Here is a 14,916-nt window from a genome sequence, read left to right as displayed (position 1 = left end):
CTTCGCAACAAATTGAAGGACAGCATCGTGACTCTCTACCCATCTTGTTTCACACAACTGGACAATTTTTTCACCAAGTATCTTTGCTAATACAGTCACACGTTTTGGAAATGAGTTCTTGAAGAAACACGGAGTCATGACAGCATTTTTTGTTTCTCTCGGAATTTCGTTGACTGCTCCGATATCTGACAGCATGACCGCACATCCATCAGCCCCTATCGTAGTGCATTTCTCCATTGGGAGATTCATTTTCTTCATTGTCTGTCAAACCGATTTAACAGCTTAGCGAAGGTCTATCATATTTGAGATCTACATTTCAAAGTCGCCCGTGGCGTAGTGGTTAAGCTGGCAGGTCACTTGCGCAGCCTAGGGTTCGAACCCGGCAGAATATTTTTTTTCTACAAAATGTGAATAAAAATCGGGAACGTTTCCCGACAGAGCCAGGAAAATTTCCGTGCCTGATTTCCAGGCGTTTCCGGACCAGCTGTTATCGTCGGGAATCGCCGGGTTCCGAGGACGAGGGCAAATTAAAACTCGGGTTCTATATGCAAAATTGGCTACTACTATTGTTGAATAAACAAACCTAACCTAAATTTTTATGTAAACACTCGTTTGAATGTAAGTGAAATTTCACCACGCACAAAAGTGAACAGTAAAATCGAAACAACATCGATATTTACCATTTAAGATATTCAAAATTGGGCACTTTATTTTCCAGAATAAGGTATAACTTCACAGAAATTGACGAAAATGAAATGGGTAACTTGGGCAACTTATAGTTACTATATAGATGATTCCGCTCAGTTGGGCATACCGTGATTCTATTGGACAGTCAAGTTGAGGCATTTTTGGCGAGATAAACGGATTTAAATGAAACGTCACCATGCGTCGAATGTTTTTACAATCCATAGTACCAATTGTACAGTATGAGACATATACGAGGTGTGTTCAAAAAGTATCGCGACAGTTTTCTGACAGTTTTCTTCGGTTGCAGGGGCGTAGTGCATCATGAGTTCTTGTCACAGGGAAGAACGGTCAATAAGGACTATTACCTGCAAGTTATGCGCAATTTGCGCGAAGCAATCCGCCAGAAACGCCCGGATTTGTGGAAGAACAAAAATTGGCTTTTGCACCACGATAATGCCCCTGCTCACACATCGTTGCTTGTGCGCGACTTTTTGGCCAAAAACAACACCCTAATGATGCCGCAGCCACCGTATTCCCCAGATCTGGCCCCTGTGACTTTTTCTTGTTCCCTAAACTGAAGAGTCCCATGAAAGGACGACGTTACGCTTCTCTTGACGAGATAAAGACGGCATCGAAGGAGGAGCTGAAGAAGATAAAAAAAAATGATGTTTTGAAGTGCTTCGAAGATTGGAAAAACCGTTGGCACAAGTGTATAATATCTCATGGGGATTACTTTGAAGGGGATAAAACAGATATTCATGAATAAATAAATAATTTTTGAAAAAACACAAAATTCGCGATACTTTTTGAACACACCTCGTATGCCCGCAGAGATATCGAACCTATGGGGCATTCGATAGTCGCAAGCGGCATCATGTCTTTATGTTTTTTGTGGTTCATGGTGTCAACTGACGCTAGCTGACACCAGGAACTACGAAAAACATATAGACACGATTCCGTTTGCGACTATCAAACGCCTCATTAATTCTATATATCCTTGGGGCATATATGTCTCATACTGTACTCAAGACTTCGACTCTTTCTCAATTCAGAATTTAGTACTTCCGCTGTGAGTCGCCCAGAAAAGGGTTGAATAAGTTTAGACAGGTCATATAATGCAATTTATGATAGTATCTTGTTGTTGTCATTTCCATAGTGTATTTGGTGAGAAGAGTGTCACTGTTGTACTTTCATTTTTTTATTGCTGAGAATATTTTTCTAGCAAACAAGTGAAACTTTCAGGTTCAAAAGTTTGCTTGCGATTCCAAGGGGGGCAAATTTCCCAATCAGCTGTCCAAATGCACAAATCTGCCGACTGTTACCACAAAATTTTAATGCGCATTAGCGTTGCTTAATGCGTATTAATTTTGCTCGTCTGTCAGGATATAAATGCACAAATCTGTCATCTGTCACCATAAAACTTCGATGCGTATTAGCGTTGCTTAATGCACATTAATTATGCTCGTCTGTCAGGGCTATAATAGCCTTGACATACGAGAGCCCTAATTTGCATTAGCGGGCTTAATATGCATTAACTTGTGCATTTGATCCATGTTAAAGCAAATTAGTAATGCACAAAAATTTCGTGCATTCACGGCCCAAAATTGGCCGATTTTTGCTATTGTTTGAAAGATGTCGCTTGAAGTCTGCCGCCTCCTTTGTGTTAACAGCTTCAGAGGTCATCAGTTTCTACATTTCTAATTTAATTATGTGCAAGTATATTAACAAAATAAAAATTTATATTTTTAGATGGCAGAAATAAACGACGCACAGTTTGCAAGAATGGATAGAAATATTCTTACTTTCTCGCACACTTTTTTCGCGTTACAATGAAGTAATGGTTTCAATTGCTCTTTGTTTTATTTTAAAGTATTTAATAAATCATTAAATTTATATTGACATTCCAAAAATACCAAAATTGCCATTAATAATTTCCTCTTATTAATTTTTATTTCACTTTTTTTTAATAAATAAGCAAATTTAACAATCAGCTGTCTAAATGCACAATTCTGCCGTTTGTCATAAATATATATAAAATTTTATTCCGTATGAGCAATATCATAGGATATCCAAGTGGATGTGACAAATAGATTGAATTGCAATTTGTAGTAACTGATAAAGTATAGGCAAAAACAACAAATAAAAAGTCCTAACACCCAAATGACAGAAAAGTAAACATAACAAGTAAGAAAGGACTACTTCGCGCATTCTAATAACATACTAATAAAATTTGTCCATTGTTTCATTGAGAAACCTCACAAACCCTCACCAATCTATATCTAGTAGTGTCAGCCGGATGCTTGAAAAACCTAGTATTCGTAATATGTGGTCTGGGTCAAGTTTTTGCCCAATTAGGCACAAAGATACAACGCTATGAACAAAGACGCCTTTCATTTCTATTTGATCACGTATGAAAACATATGTATGCGGTATACAGTCACCCGAAAGTTCGAAAATCTTTTTATAAGAAATATTGGGTTAATGGAAGTACTGATCCGATATACAAAACTCATTTTTTACATACAAACATACTACATCAGAAAAGGATTCTCTCAGCATTTAAATTTTATATCTCACACATTGGCCGACATTTTCGGTCAAAAGTATTGGAGTAATTTCTAGCCTAGACAGGCTGCCAAAGTTTAAAAAAACTATTCGTGCAAGGTTTTATATCGTTATATAAATAGCGTAAACGACTAAACGATATTGGCTATTTTTTTAGTGCAGATGTACCAATGCGATCTTTTTGATTAAATTACAGTTCCATATCTTATTTTAGTGATTAGTTATGGCACTTCGTAGATTTTCGTCTAATGCGGTTTTGTGGGCGTGTCGTCCGTCATACTTTTTAGCCAAAGAACGCGCATATTCAAGATATCTAAATTTTTACTCAAGTTACAGCTTGCACGGACAGTCGGACAGACTAATAGTCAAACGAAATTCAACTCGTTTCAGCATCCTGATCATTTGTGTATATTAAACCCTATATATACTTATATCGCTTGGTTTTAGGTGATACATACAACCGTTAAGTGAACAAACTATTATACTCTGTACCAAAATTTTTCAAGGGTATAACAACAAAAAAAACAAAGTAACGAATGGATAAGTTTGGGTGCAAACGAACATTTGATACTCTTACAACTTGGAAGAATCAAAGCCAGGGAAATAATTTAAGGTGTAAAACGTCAACCAGAGGATTGAAAGCCAATTTAATATATACATACATATATACCATTTATAACTTATGCACTGACAGCCACATAAGGTTTGTTAGAAAAACGAAAATCATTGTATGTAGTATATGGGAGTTGGGGTGGTATCGACCTGATTTTATTTTTTTTTTTTCAATACCACCTAGTAATACCCGCCTCATACTAAATAACCAACCACATAGAGTAAAGTACCCGGATCTTCGAATATCCTGGCATTAGTTATATTGGGTTTGGTCAAGTTTTCGCTCAAATTTTTCTATTTCTCTCTATCATTGTCTTTGAGATAACTTACATATTGGCCGATATATGCGGTACAAAGTCACTGGATTTTCGAAAACATTCAAGTATATGGGGGCTAAGGGAAGTATTGGTCCGATTCAACCCCTTTTTGACATATAGATATGCCATTGTGAGAAAGTGGTTATTAATGAATTTAAATTATATATTTCATACATTGGCCCATATCTAAGATCAAAAGTCTATAGGTACAGCGGTCCAAATATTCGATACCTAAGGGCTTTAACAGTTTTTGTTGGATATGAGTAATTTTTGGTCAAAAGTTGCAACTCTATTGGTTTAGGAGATATGTACATTGAACTTATTCGATGGCGCGGCCACCCTCAGCTTTTCGATTTTTTGCCCACAAGTGCTCCATGCTACTGAGATCCCGTTCCGCTTGAATGGCAACTTTATGCTATAGTGAGCCGCTCTGAACAATTTCTTTCGATATTACATTATTTCTATGAACAATAACTCATACCAAATTTCGTGAAGATATATCGTTAAATGAGGAAGTTTCCCATGCAATCATTTGGTTCCGATCGTTCAGTTTGTATAGCAGCTATATGCTATAGTAAGCCGATCTTAACAATTTCTTCGTATATTACATTATTATGTTATAGTGGTTCTATATCGGTAGTACCGACAAAAGAGCAGCTTCTTGAAGAGAAAATGACGTTTACAAAATTTCAAAATGATATCTTAAAAACTGAGGGACTAGTTCGTATACAAATATGTATACTGGGGTCAACATATTCGGTACAACTGTTTTGAACAGTTTCGGTTGGATTTGGACAATTTTTGGTCAAAAGGTGACATACTTTAAGGGAACTATTACTGAAAAATTGTATTCCGTTATGTTACCTACTTTTTGATTTGCGTACAGGAAAGTGAAAGAATCAAATGGAATTTTAAATTGTGTTATATGGGAAGTAGGCGTGGTTGTATGTCGATTTGGTTTATACATGACAAAGGAATGCGAAAAGAAGACTACGTACTAAATTTAGTCGAAATTGGTTGGTCGGGACACAAGATATGGGAGTTCATCAAAAAATGGGCGGGGTCACGCCCGTGGTCAAATTTTCACAGCGGCTCTCATAAAGCTTTTTCATACCATATCGGAGGTAAAATTCAAAGGTCTGGCGTAATTATTTATTGCGCTGTTAGTAGTTTTGACCAGTACCGTTAAATGGAGAGTGAGCGTGATTATACATATTAGAGGGCGGGCCACACCCACTTCCCAAAATTTTTTGCCCACAGGTGCCCCTACTGCAATCCACTCTATGTGTTTTCGGTTAATGGCGTTTTGTGGACGTGGCAGTGGTCCGATTACCCCCATCTTTGATCTCGTAAATTTCTTAGAATCAAGAAACCCGTATACCAAGTTTCATCGATATACCTCAATTTTTACTCAAATTATAGCTTCCACGGACGCACTGACAGACAGACAGTCACCTGGATTTCAACTTTTCTCGTCATCCCTATCATTATTATATATATAGCACTATATCTATCTCGATTAGTTTCGGGTTATACGTACAACTCTTAGGTGAACAAAACTATAATACTCTCTAGCAACTGGTTTCAAGAGTATAAAAAGTGCGGTAGCAGTAGCAGCAAGCAACAGTAGCAGTAAAGGCCACAACAACAACAACAACAACAGCAAGGTACAGACAAAGCCACTAATACATACATATATACAAGTATAATAGGCGCTTACATCAATACAATAAAAATAGATGTTAAACTAATAAACCTCAGATTCATTACACAAAAGCATTTGTGCCGAAAATAATAATTTAAAACGGTAGTTTGAACTACAAACTTAAGAAAAATTTAAGGAAACAACTAACTAAGGGCTTAGATCGAGTGCAACCGAAGACTCTACTCTTGCAACTTGTAAGAATCGAAGGCCGGGAAATATTTTAAGTTTTAAAACCAATCATATAGAGAAAAGTCAGCCGCATGTTCGAAAATCCTGATATTAGTAATATAGGGGCTAGTCCAAGTTTCCGCGCAAATTTATCTATTTTAGGCACAAGGATACACTGTTATGAATAAAACACGCTCTCTTATTTTCATTGAGATAACTTACTTATTGGCCGATATATGCGGTACAAAGTCACCCGGAATTTAGATAATCTTTATATTAGATACATATATGGGGACTATGGGAAGTATTGGTCCGATTCAACCCATTTTTGACACACAGACTGTTTACATAAAGACCCAATTTACTGGGGAATACCAGGCACTAAATTTAGGTTCTTTAATATGCCCTCACACTCGCGCAAGTGTGTAAAATGAAAAAAACTAGCGTATTTAAAAGATTCAAGTTATTTAAAGATGTCTTTGTTTATATAATTATGGTTTTGCAAAATATTCTATTGCATCGAATTGAGGTTCACTGTGTTTGATCGCTGTAGGTCAGCGCGGGATGTAGATCGAAGCAAAAGATGTGGTATATGCGGCGCAGTGTCGAAAAATCTAAAGCGAATGTTGGTGGTCGAATTATGTGTGACGAATGGCGTCTGCTTTCCATCCTTTTTGTTTAGTGGGATGGTGTATACTCGATGCGATGGTGTGGTATGTTGTCCTGTGTGGTGAAGTATAAGTGTGGTGTCATCGGTTATGGTGTATGGTGGTGTACAGTGGGGAGAGGCTTAACTCATTTATACATCCTGGGCCCGCTAGGCGAATATTTTGCCTGGTATTACACGTATGTACTATATGTATATGCGATTGCATGTATTTCGGAGTACTTCTGATAGAGTACCTGAAGGCGCAAAATACCCGTTAATGCTAAAAACGGCCTTGGTTTTAAACATATTTGGTATATATTTGCTTTCGTTTCCTTGATAGAATTATTATTTGTGGTTTCACTTAAAATTTCTTTATTATTTGCCTTTTCTGTGTTATCGGCTTATAAAGGATAGTAACTTCACGCCTGGCTCAGAAGGGATCTTGCGAGAGAATGGCCGAGAATGGAGAACGGCTTTGATGCGTAAAGTAGAAAATTCTTTATAATTAATTAATGCTTTGTATAGCTGATTCCCAATAATCACCAATTTGTGGAGCGCTTACGTAGATGCTTATATTATTCGACTTTTTGGATAATGTTATTATAGGTAATATTTAATTGTGATTTAGGGACTGTCTGTAGACTGTAATTCTGACTTTATTGTTTATGCCAATTTGTGGAGTAATGAAAAATTGTGGCTCTAGTGGTAGTCGTACGACGTACCGACCAATATTTAATCGAGTAGTTGTGGCTTTTGAGAAGTCTTCACAGTACTGATCTTCAAGAGTTTTGTTTGTTATAGGGGGAAGTTTCCTTAACTTTTGAAATTTCCTTAATTGTGAATTAAGGTATTTGTTTAATACAAACTTAGTTAACTTGAGTTGGTATGGTGGTCACTAGTATTATAACTAGTCCATTTTGTTTCGTTGTGCAACGTTTGAGCTTTTTGTGCCTTTGAGAAACATGGTGACTCTTGGCAATTTTTAGAATTTTGGTTTTCGGGATTTGCTTTTGCAATTATACTCGTGGTTCTATTTGTGCAAATGCTTCTTTGAAATGAGATAGAATAGTAATAATAAGCAATTAAATATGCTTCTTCAATTTGTATATGTATGTGCATGTGTCAGGAAATTTTTTGCAAAGTCTTTTTGACCTGACAAAATTATTTCGTTCGTTAATCTTTAAGTTTTTAAACTTCTCGCAAGATATAAGTTTATGCCCTCTTTTGCATAGCAGAGATCTGCAATTATTCCCTTTTTTAAGTTATTGGTTGAATAACACAAAAAAGGGTTTTTGTGAATATAAATCAAAATTCAACATACACAAATATCCACAAAAACACATTTACGCAAGGCACACATAGCAAGAGTATGAACAATGAGTAAGTTTCTTTTCATACGACCCGTTATTGTGCTCATTCTCTCATGAATCAACAATTCAATCAAGACAAATGAAATGATTCAAAGCGCCAATAGACATCAACAGTTTTTTTGAATGACTTAAGTGACTTGAGTATTTTCAGTTTAGCTTCATTGTGTTTGCTCCTTTTTAATTTTTTTTTTTAATTTCTATGTTGGTAATTTATTTCACTACTTATTTATAATGTTTTCATACAGTTTTATACGCAACAAAGAAAATTTTTCGTATGACTTTAAAAGTTACTACTAAGAAATCAACAGGTCGATTTTATTTTTTTAATAGTTTTTATTTGAAAATAACAAAATGAGATCATCCATATTTTAAAAATAACCTATGTACGTTAACAAAATTCATAAATCTTTATATTAATAAATGCACTTGAAAAAAAGGACTAAATTTACTCATTCAAAGGTACATATACAAGCAAATAAGTTTTGTTAAAAAAATTTATAATTTTTTGTTGTAAACTGAATTTAGAAAAAGAATGCTGTCTACTGTCTTTGGCGCTATTCTGTTGCGCTTTTATGTAATGACATTACCGGCAAACGAAAACACTCGCTCTGATGCTGCACTGCTAGAATGGAATGGCAAGAATTTTAAGTGCTAACTTGGACAATCTCGGATATCGTTTGCCATTTTCTCTAGAAGGGCGACATAGTTCATCTGACACATGTTTGCAGCATGTGTTGCTACCCGATTTCTTAAAATATTTTACAAGCTTCTTACAGGATATATATTTAATCTCATCTGTAGATTCAACACTGGATTCTAATAGGTTTGAGAAAAGATGACTTGAACAGTTAAGCCTTTGGTTATTTTCTAATGTCATTTTCACAGTGATTCCTCTATCTGTGATAAAAATAATGCTGTCTAAACTACTTACGCCGAACTCTGCAAATATATCCTGCAGCTTTCTCCTAATATTAAGACCTGTAGCTTGCGAATAATCCATGGACTTCATTCCAAGGACAATATCGTATAATTTGAAGTCCTTCGCAAACTGCAGTGTGGCACATAAACAATCGCGTTTAACATATTCGTCTTTCCGTAAATCAATTGTAGCAAAAACGTAGCCGGATTGTACATTTTCTGTTATTTCAACAGAAAGTTCTTCTTTTTTTCTTTCGCCTTTTTTCCTATGTTGAGCGAAATGGTTGTTGGATCCGGAAGTAAATCGTCAACATCAACATTTTTTCAATACTTTGTGACTATAGCCACCAAAAATTGGACTATTTTTTTAAATCCGGAGCCCTCCACAGAAGAAAACGGACGACAGTCTTCAACCACACAATCAGCGCAAGCTTCTAAAGCTAATTTTTTATCCTCTTCTCTTACTTTCTGTCTGGGCAGTTTAGTTGTATGTGAGGTAAAGTATGTATTTATGTCTATTGAGATTAGAAGTCTGCATGCCATGGCATTTATACACATTTTTACAATTACGACAACATACCATGCCAAGTAATTTACTACGTCATCTTTATCTATTTCTGCAAACATATCCCAAATAGCACTTCTGCCCTTCTGTTTTTTGCTGACCTTATGAATACCCATAGCAATTTTCCCCACTAAGTCTTCGTTTGACTTCATTGTGTAATATCAAATTGAAATAAATTATAATATATAAATATCAGTATATTTACCTTTACAAAAAACCATTAGTACTAAAACAAAACATAACAGACAATAACGAAACAGTTTTTCAGCGCACGATAAGAAATTTACACTTTTATTCTGTAAATTATTTAAATTATTTTTATTCTTTCCTTCAAAAAAGTGAGTAAAGTTAAATTATTTGTCTACTATTGAGAGAATCATAAATTGTTGTCCCTCATATGTGACACTGTGTACTTTGAGGTTTTTTTCTTTTGGTTTTTTTCTTTTCTTAGTAATTTTTTATATTATTATGAGTACTCATTTGCAGCAATTTTTATGTCTCATGACTTAAGTGCACTAATTTTATTGGTACCAATTGCAGATCTCTGGTGTGCACGTAAACAAATTTGAAAGAATCATACGCGTACTGTTTGTAAATTCATCTACACAAATGTATGTAAATATACGCATACATTCATTGTTTCATACGAAAACTCTGTTGTCACGGAAAACCGATGGTCGAACTTCACGTTTTGCCAAAAAGTCAATGTATAAAAGGACTGATGCGATGACAAAGCCTCACAGCATTGTGTTGTGGATAGAAAATCCGGTTATGTGCCACAGAAACAGATTTTTGTGGTTTGTTAAAAGTAAATATCTAATAAGGTACATGAGCGACTACGGATACTTAAGCGAGTCGTACTTAAAACAATAGTTTCTATGTATTTCAAAAAAAAAAACGTGAGATGCAGCAAGATACAGGAAGTTAAGAGGAATTAGCACCTTACCGGAGTACTACTTAACCGGGATTAACTGTACACATAAATCAGAGGAATATTGAATATTTTCTTTGAAACATTTCTTGACTTGAAAATCGACAAATGAACTATGTTGTCAATTTTATTCTAATATATGTGAATACTTACATTTGCAGGGTTGTCACATTTCCCTTCTCATACAAATTTCGGAAATATATTCAATTTGTGATTTTTAGCTTTTGCCATCGTCGGGAAAAGACGCTTGTAGGCAAAGGCATGCTCGAGCAGATGTAATTGCATTTGCTTTTATGAATAAATCGAATTCATGAACATTTGTTGTTGTGTAATTTATCATATTGGTTGTCAAAAAAGTCTTGCGGTATTTTCGTTTTAGTTTTATTCGTCGCATCGGGTCATGCTATACCTTTTTGGAAAGCTCATTTCACGCTAATACGTGTTTCATTGATTGTCGTTCCTTTTAAGTCGTTCGTGAGTTATAGCGTCGCAAACATGGAGCAAAATAAAGAGAAAATACGGCATATTTTACAGTACTACTACGATAAAGGCAAAAATGCATCTCAAGCGGCCAATAAAATTTGTGCAGTTTATGGACCCGGTATAGTTTCCATTTCCACCGCACAACGATGGTTTCAACGTTTGTGTTCTGGTGTAGAGGTGGTCGAAGATGCGCCACGCTCAGGAAGGCCAGTCGTCGAAAATTGCGATAAAATCACTGAATTGGCCGAAAAAGACCGACATAGTAGCAGCCGTAGCATCGGTCAAGAGCTGGGCATGAGTCATCAAAAATTCTTGATTTGAAATTGAATATCTGCAGGATAGATGCGTATGAAAGTTTTAAATGATAAAAGGTGTGATTTATTTTTTATTTTTTTTTATAGAAATATTTTAAGTTTTTTAGGTAATTATATATCATATATACAAGCATATGAATATATATGATATTATCAAAGATAAGAAATATTTAAAAAGTAGCTTTTATTTGCGCGTAAACTACAAATATTAATTCGAAAGTTGCAGAATTTAATTATAATATTATCATTTGTATGTACGTCTGTAATAGCAATGTAAATTTCTGAGCATAATTTTCAATGAATGCTCAACTCTTTTCACTCATCGCTTTTAAAATTCCTCCTTACGAGCCGATAGTGGTGAAATCCACTAATAGGATTTTGTTAGCTCTTGACAGTTCGAACGCCTGTCCAACTGAACCTTCTCTATGTTATACATTCTCTGGTGCCACCATATGACCAAAAATTGTTCAATTCCAACAAAAATCTGAAAAGTAGGCGTGGTTTTGTTACGTCAAATTAAGTTGAAATCGGTTGGTCGGGTTCCGAGGTATGTGATCTCACTAAAGGGTGGGCGGAGCCATGCCCCTTTTCTAATTTCCACACCGGCTCACATAAAGCCCTCTAGTACTATCTCTGAGGTAAAATTGAATGTCTCTGGCGTATTTAGTTACTGATTATTGCGCTATTAGAATATTAGAACAGTACCGTTATATGGAGCAGGGTTATCTCATATTTGGGAGTTTTAGTATTTTAGGAAATGTGTGCATTGAATTTGTTAGAGGGCTAGGCCATGCCCACCTTTCAATTGTTTTTGCACGTGTGTCCTGTGCTACTTCGATCCCTGTACTAAATATATCTTAATTTAGTGCTTAGTTTTCGGTTAATTACGATTTATCGGCGTGGCTGTGGTCCGATTACGCCCATCTACGCATTCGTAATTTTTTCTGTACTAAAGAACTCGCATACCATTATCATACGCAGATTCATCAAGATATCTCAATTTTTACTAAAGTTACAGCTTGCACAGACGGACCGACAGACAATCAACCGGATTTTAACTTTTCTCGTCATCCTATACTTTATTTTTATATATATATAACCTATGTATGTATATAGGTGATACGTAAAGCCGTTAGGTGAACAAAACTATTATACTCTATAGCAACAAGAGTATAAAAATACCAAAACGCAGGACGAACATCAGTTTTTATGGGAAAATTAAATTGTCGTGTTTAATATTTTCGTCGCAATTTTTGAATATTATCTCACCACCTTCCTGGACTTCCACGAATATTTTAAGACTCAAATTAGTCGAATCGGTGCAGCCATTCTCGAGTTGTAGCGAGACACCAATTTATTTATATATACATTTGTGCAGATATACGTATACATACATATGAATACAAGTATGAATGAGGCGAAACCCTTACTAACCATATAGCCCTACAATTTACAATTTCTCAAAACAATAACAGCACTTATTTAATCGAAATTCTCTCAATAATAAATACAGAGAGTCATATGTCATCAACAATTTGGCTTAAATCAATATATGTAAAATACAATAATTTCTGTAAAGCTCTGAAGAATATGCTACATATTTCAAGTTAATCGCTTAATTGTAATCTATAGTATGTTTTAAAAGCAGCAAAAACAAAAATTTTTTCTGGCAATATAATACTAACCCACAAATTGCTTTCACATGAAATTAGCTCGTGTTTTCTGATGCGAATAGCAAGTTTAACAGACCGTGATATAAATTCAAGTAATTTATTCCTTCTTTGATAAATGGTAAACTTAAACAGTAATCATTTCGTTTTTGAATACTTTGAACATAGAACATTTCACTTGCTCAGAAAGATGGGTTTTTTATTGTTAAGCTATTTTTTAATACATGGATTTTGTAGTATTAACATATCTGGTAACTACTACATAGTAATAAATTCATTAAATTAAGTAACGTGTAAAATATTTTCAGAAGGAAGTTGTTTTCTACTGCATAAAGAAAAATGTTCCAGAACAATGCAATCCAGAAACGCTGGGGAAATAATTCCGAGCACATATTCACAAGCAACCGAATTAATGGATTTTCACAGGTTAAATTCATCAAATTATTTTTTTATTTATTTAACTGAAATATTTTATTTAGACGAATGCATCACAATTTTATGGTACTGAATTATGTTGCCAAAAATATGATTTATTTTTACAAAGGAACAATTTCTAATGAAGTCAACCGAGACAACTTGTGGCGTGATGGATATGATGGAATGAAAAATTCGGTTGAAGGCACATTAAATAATGTAGCTATGTTAAAATATAAATTATGGCTATTAAGGTATGTTGATCAACATAAGCAATCATCTTAAGTAAGACAAATTCCTTTTTATAAAGCAATTATAATAATCGCACTGGAAGATTTCGGCGATTTTCTAATGACTTTCATAACAGGCATCAGGAATTAGATACAATCAACATTACAGGCTACGCTTTATATCAACACCCACACAAATTTGTAAGTTATCAGAATACTAATAAATTTGATTTATTTTTTAATTTTTTCTTTATATATGCATATTAGAACAGGAGTGTATATTTAGTTCCAAAGCATACAGCGAGACATATTTTCTTAGATCCTGACGCAAAAACAAGAACCAGTAAGTTTTCTTTTTAGATATTAATTATGGACTACTAAAAAAATTAAGAAATATTCAACACATACAAGTATGTACATATGTATCAAATTATATTACAGAAATATTTATACCTGAGCGCAACATGTTACACAAGATAGTTTTTATTGTTTTCAACAACATAAATAATAGGGAGAAATATATTAAGAACATTTTAAGTAAGGAATTACTCAGAGCGGATGTCTGAAAAATTGTATTCGTTATTAAACAAAATAACCCATATTATAGCACAATCGTCGTAGCCCATTACCCTCTAGGTATATGAATGTTTCACACGTTTTTGAAACTGTTATTTCATAATACGAAACTCTCCAATTTTTCTTTCAAACACCTTTCCTGAATTGTACTGACTGAGATTGGTGTTCTTTTTGGTTTTTAAAACACCCCCTAACTCAGAGAAAAATATATGTTTGTTGATATGGGTTTGGAATGAGGTTATTGATAAAAAAATCACATCAAATTATAAGCAATTATAATAAGTTACAAGATTTTTGTTGTTATTCATATAAGTCGAACTTTCTCTACATTTGTACAAGAAGTATCGCTGAAGCTCAGTGATTAATTGAGGATTACACGGGATCTCACATTGAATGTTATATTTTCCTTGGTTTTTGAAAGAATTCTTCTATTATTTCATCAACTGACAGATTAATATTCCTATGAATATTCATTGATGCTAGACCATTAAGTCTATCTTGACCTGTCGTATTTCGTAAATAGGTTTTAATTCTCTTTAAACTTGCAAAACTTCTTTCCGGTGATGCTATTGAAACAGGCAATAACGCCAATATGCGTAAAATCTTGAAAACATTCCCAAAAGACGTTTTGTTCACTGCTTCTAAAGCTTCGAAAGCATTCCGAAAATGCTTGCCTGAAGTTCGCTGTTTCCACATTTTCACCTCCGCAAGATAGTTTTGTTTTGATCAGTTGATCACCCTT

At 34.6% G+C, this 14,916-nt stretch overlaps 2 protein-coding genes across 10 annotated transcripts in view; both read left to right on the top strand.

The window, feature by feature from the left end:
- LOC126764053 (uncharacterized) overlaps positions 1-14,916 on the top strand; it is a 917,515-nt gene that overhangs the window by 4,395 nt on the left and 898,204 nt on the right. For 5 of the 9 annotated variants that reach the window (XM_050481799.1, XM_050481798.1, XM_050481793.1 and 2 more), the window contains exons 2-5: positions 13,263-13,380; positions 13,434-13,622; positions 13,679-13,799; positions 13,866-13,941. The exons of 1 other annotated variant lie outside the window; for it this stretch is intronic. In XM_050481799.1, coding sequence (XP_050337756.1) covers positions 13,307-13,380; positions 13,434-13,622; positions 13,679-13,799; positions 13,866-13,941 — 460 coding nt within the window. In that variant the 5' untranslated portion in view covers positions 13,263-13,306. Of the gene's footprint in view, positions 1-13,262; positions 13,381-13,433; positions 13,623-13,678; positions 13,800-13,865; positions 13,942-14,916 lie in introns of those variants that run through there. 3 more of the 9 variants (XM_050481802.1, XM_050481795.1, XM_050481794.1) reach the window with 2 other exon arrangements.
- LOC126764112 (uncharacterized) overlaps positions 1-14,916 on the top strand; it is a 423,412-nt gene that overhangs the window by 356,220 nt on the left and 52,276 nt on the right. The gene's annotated exons all lie outside the window — the stretch shown is intronic.

This window comes from Bactrocera neohumeralis, unplaced genomic scaffold, assembly GCF_024586455.1.
Source record: "Bactrocera neohumeralis isolate Rockhampton unplaced genomic scaffold, APGP_CSIRO_Bneo_wtdbg2-racon-allhic-juicebox.fasta_v2 cluster09, whole genome shotgun sequence".
Classification (NCBI taxonomy): domain Eukaryota; kingdom Metazoa; phylum Arthropoda; class Insecta; order Diptera; family Tephritidae; genus Bactrocera; species Bactrocera neohumeralis.
Note: the sequence above shows the minus strand (reverse complement) of the source record. Positions and strands in the feature narration are given on the sequence as shown.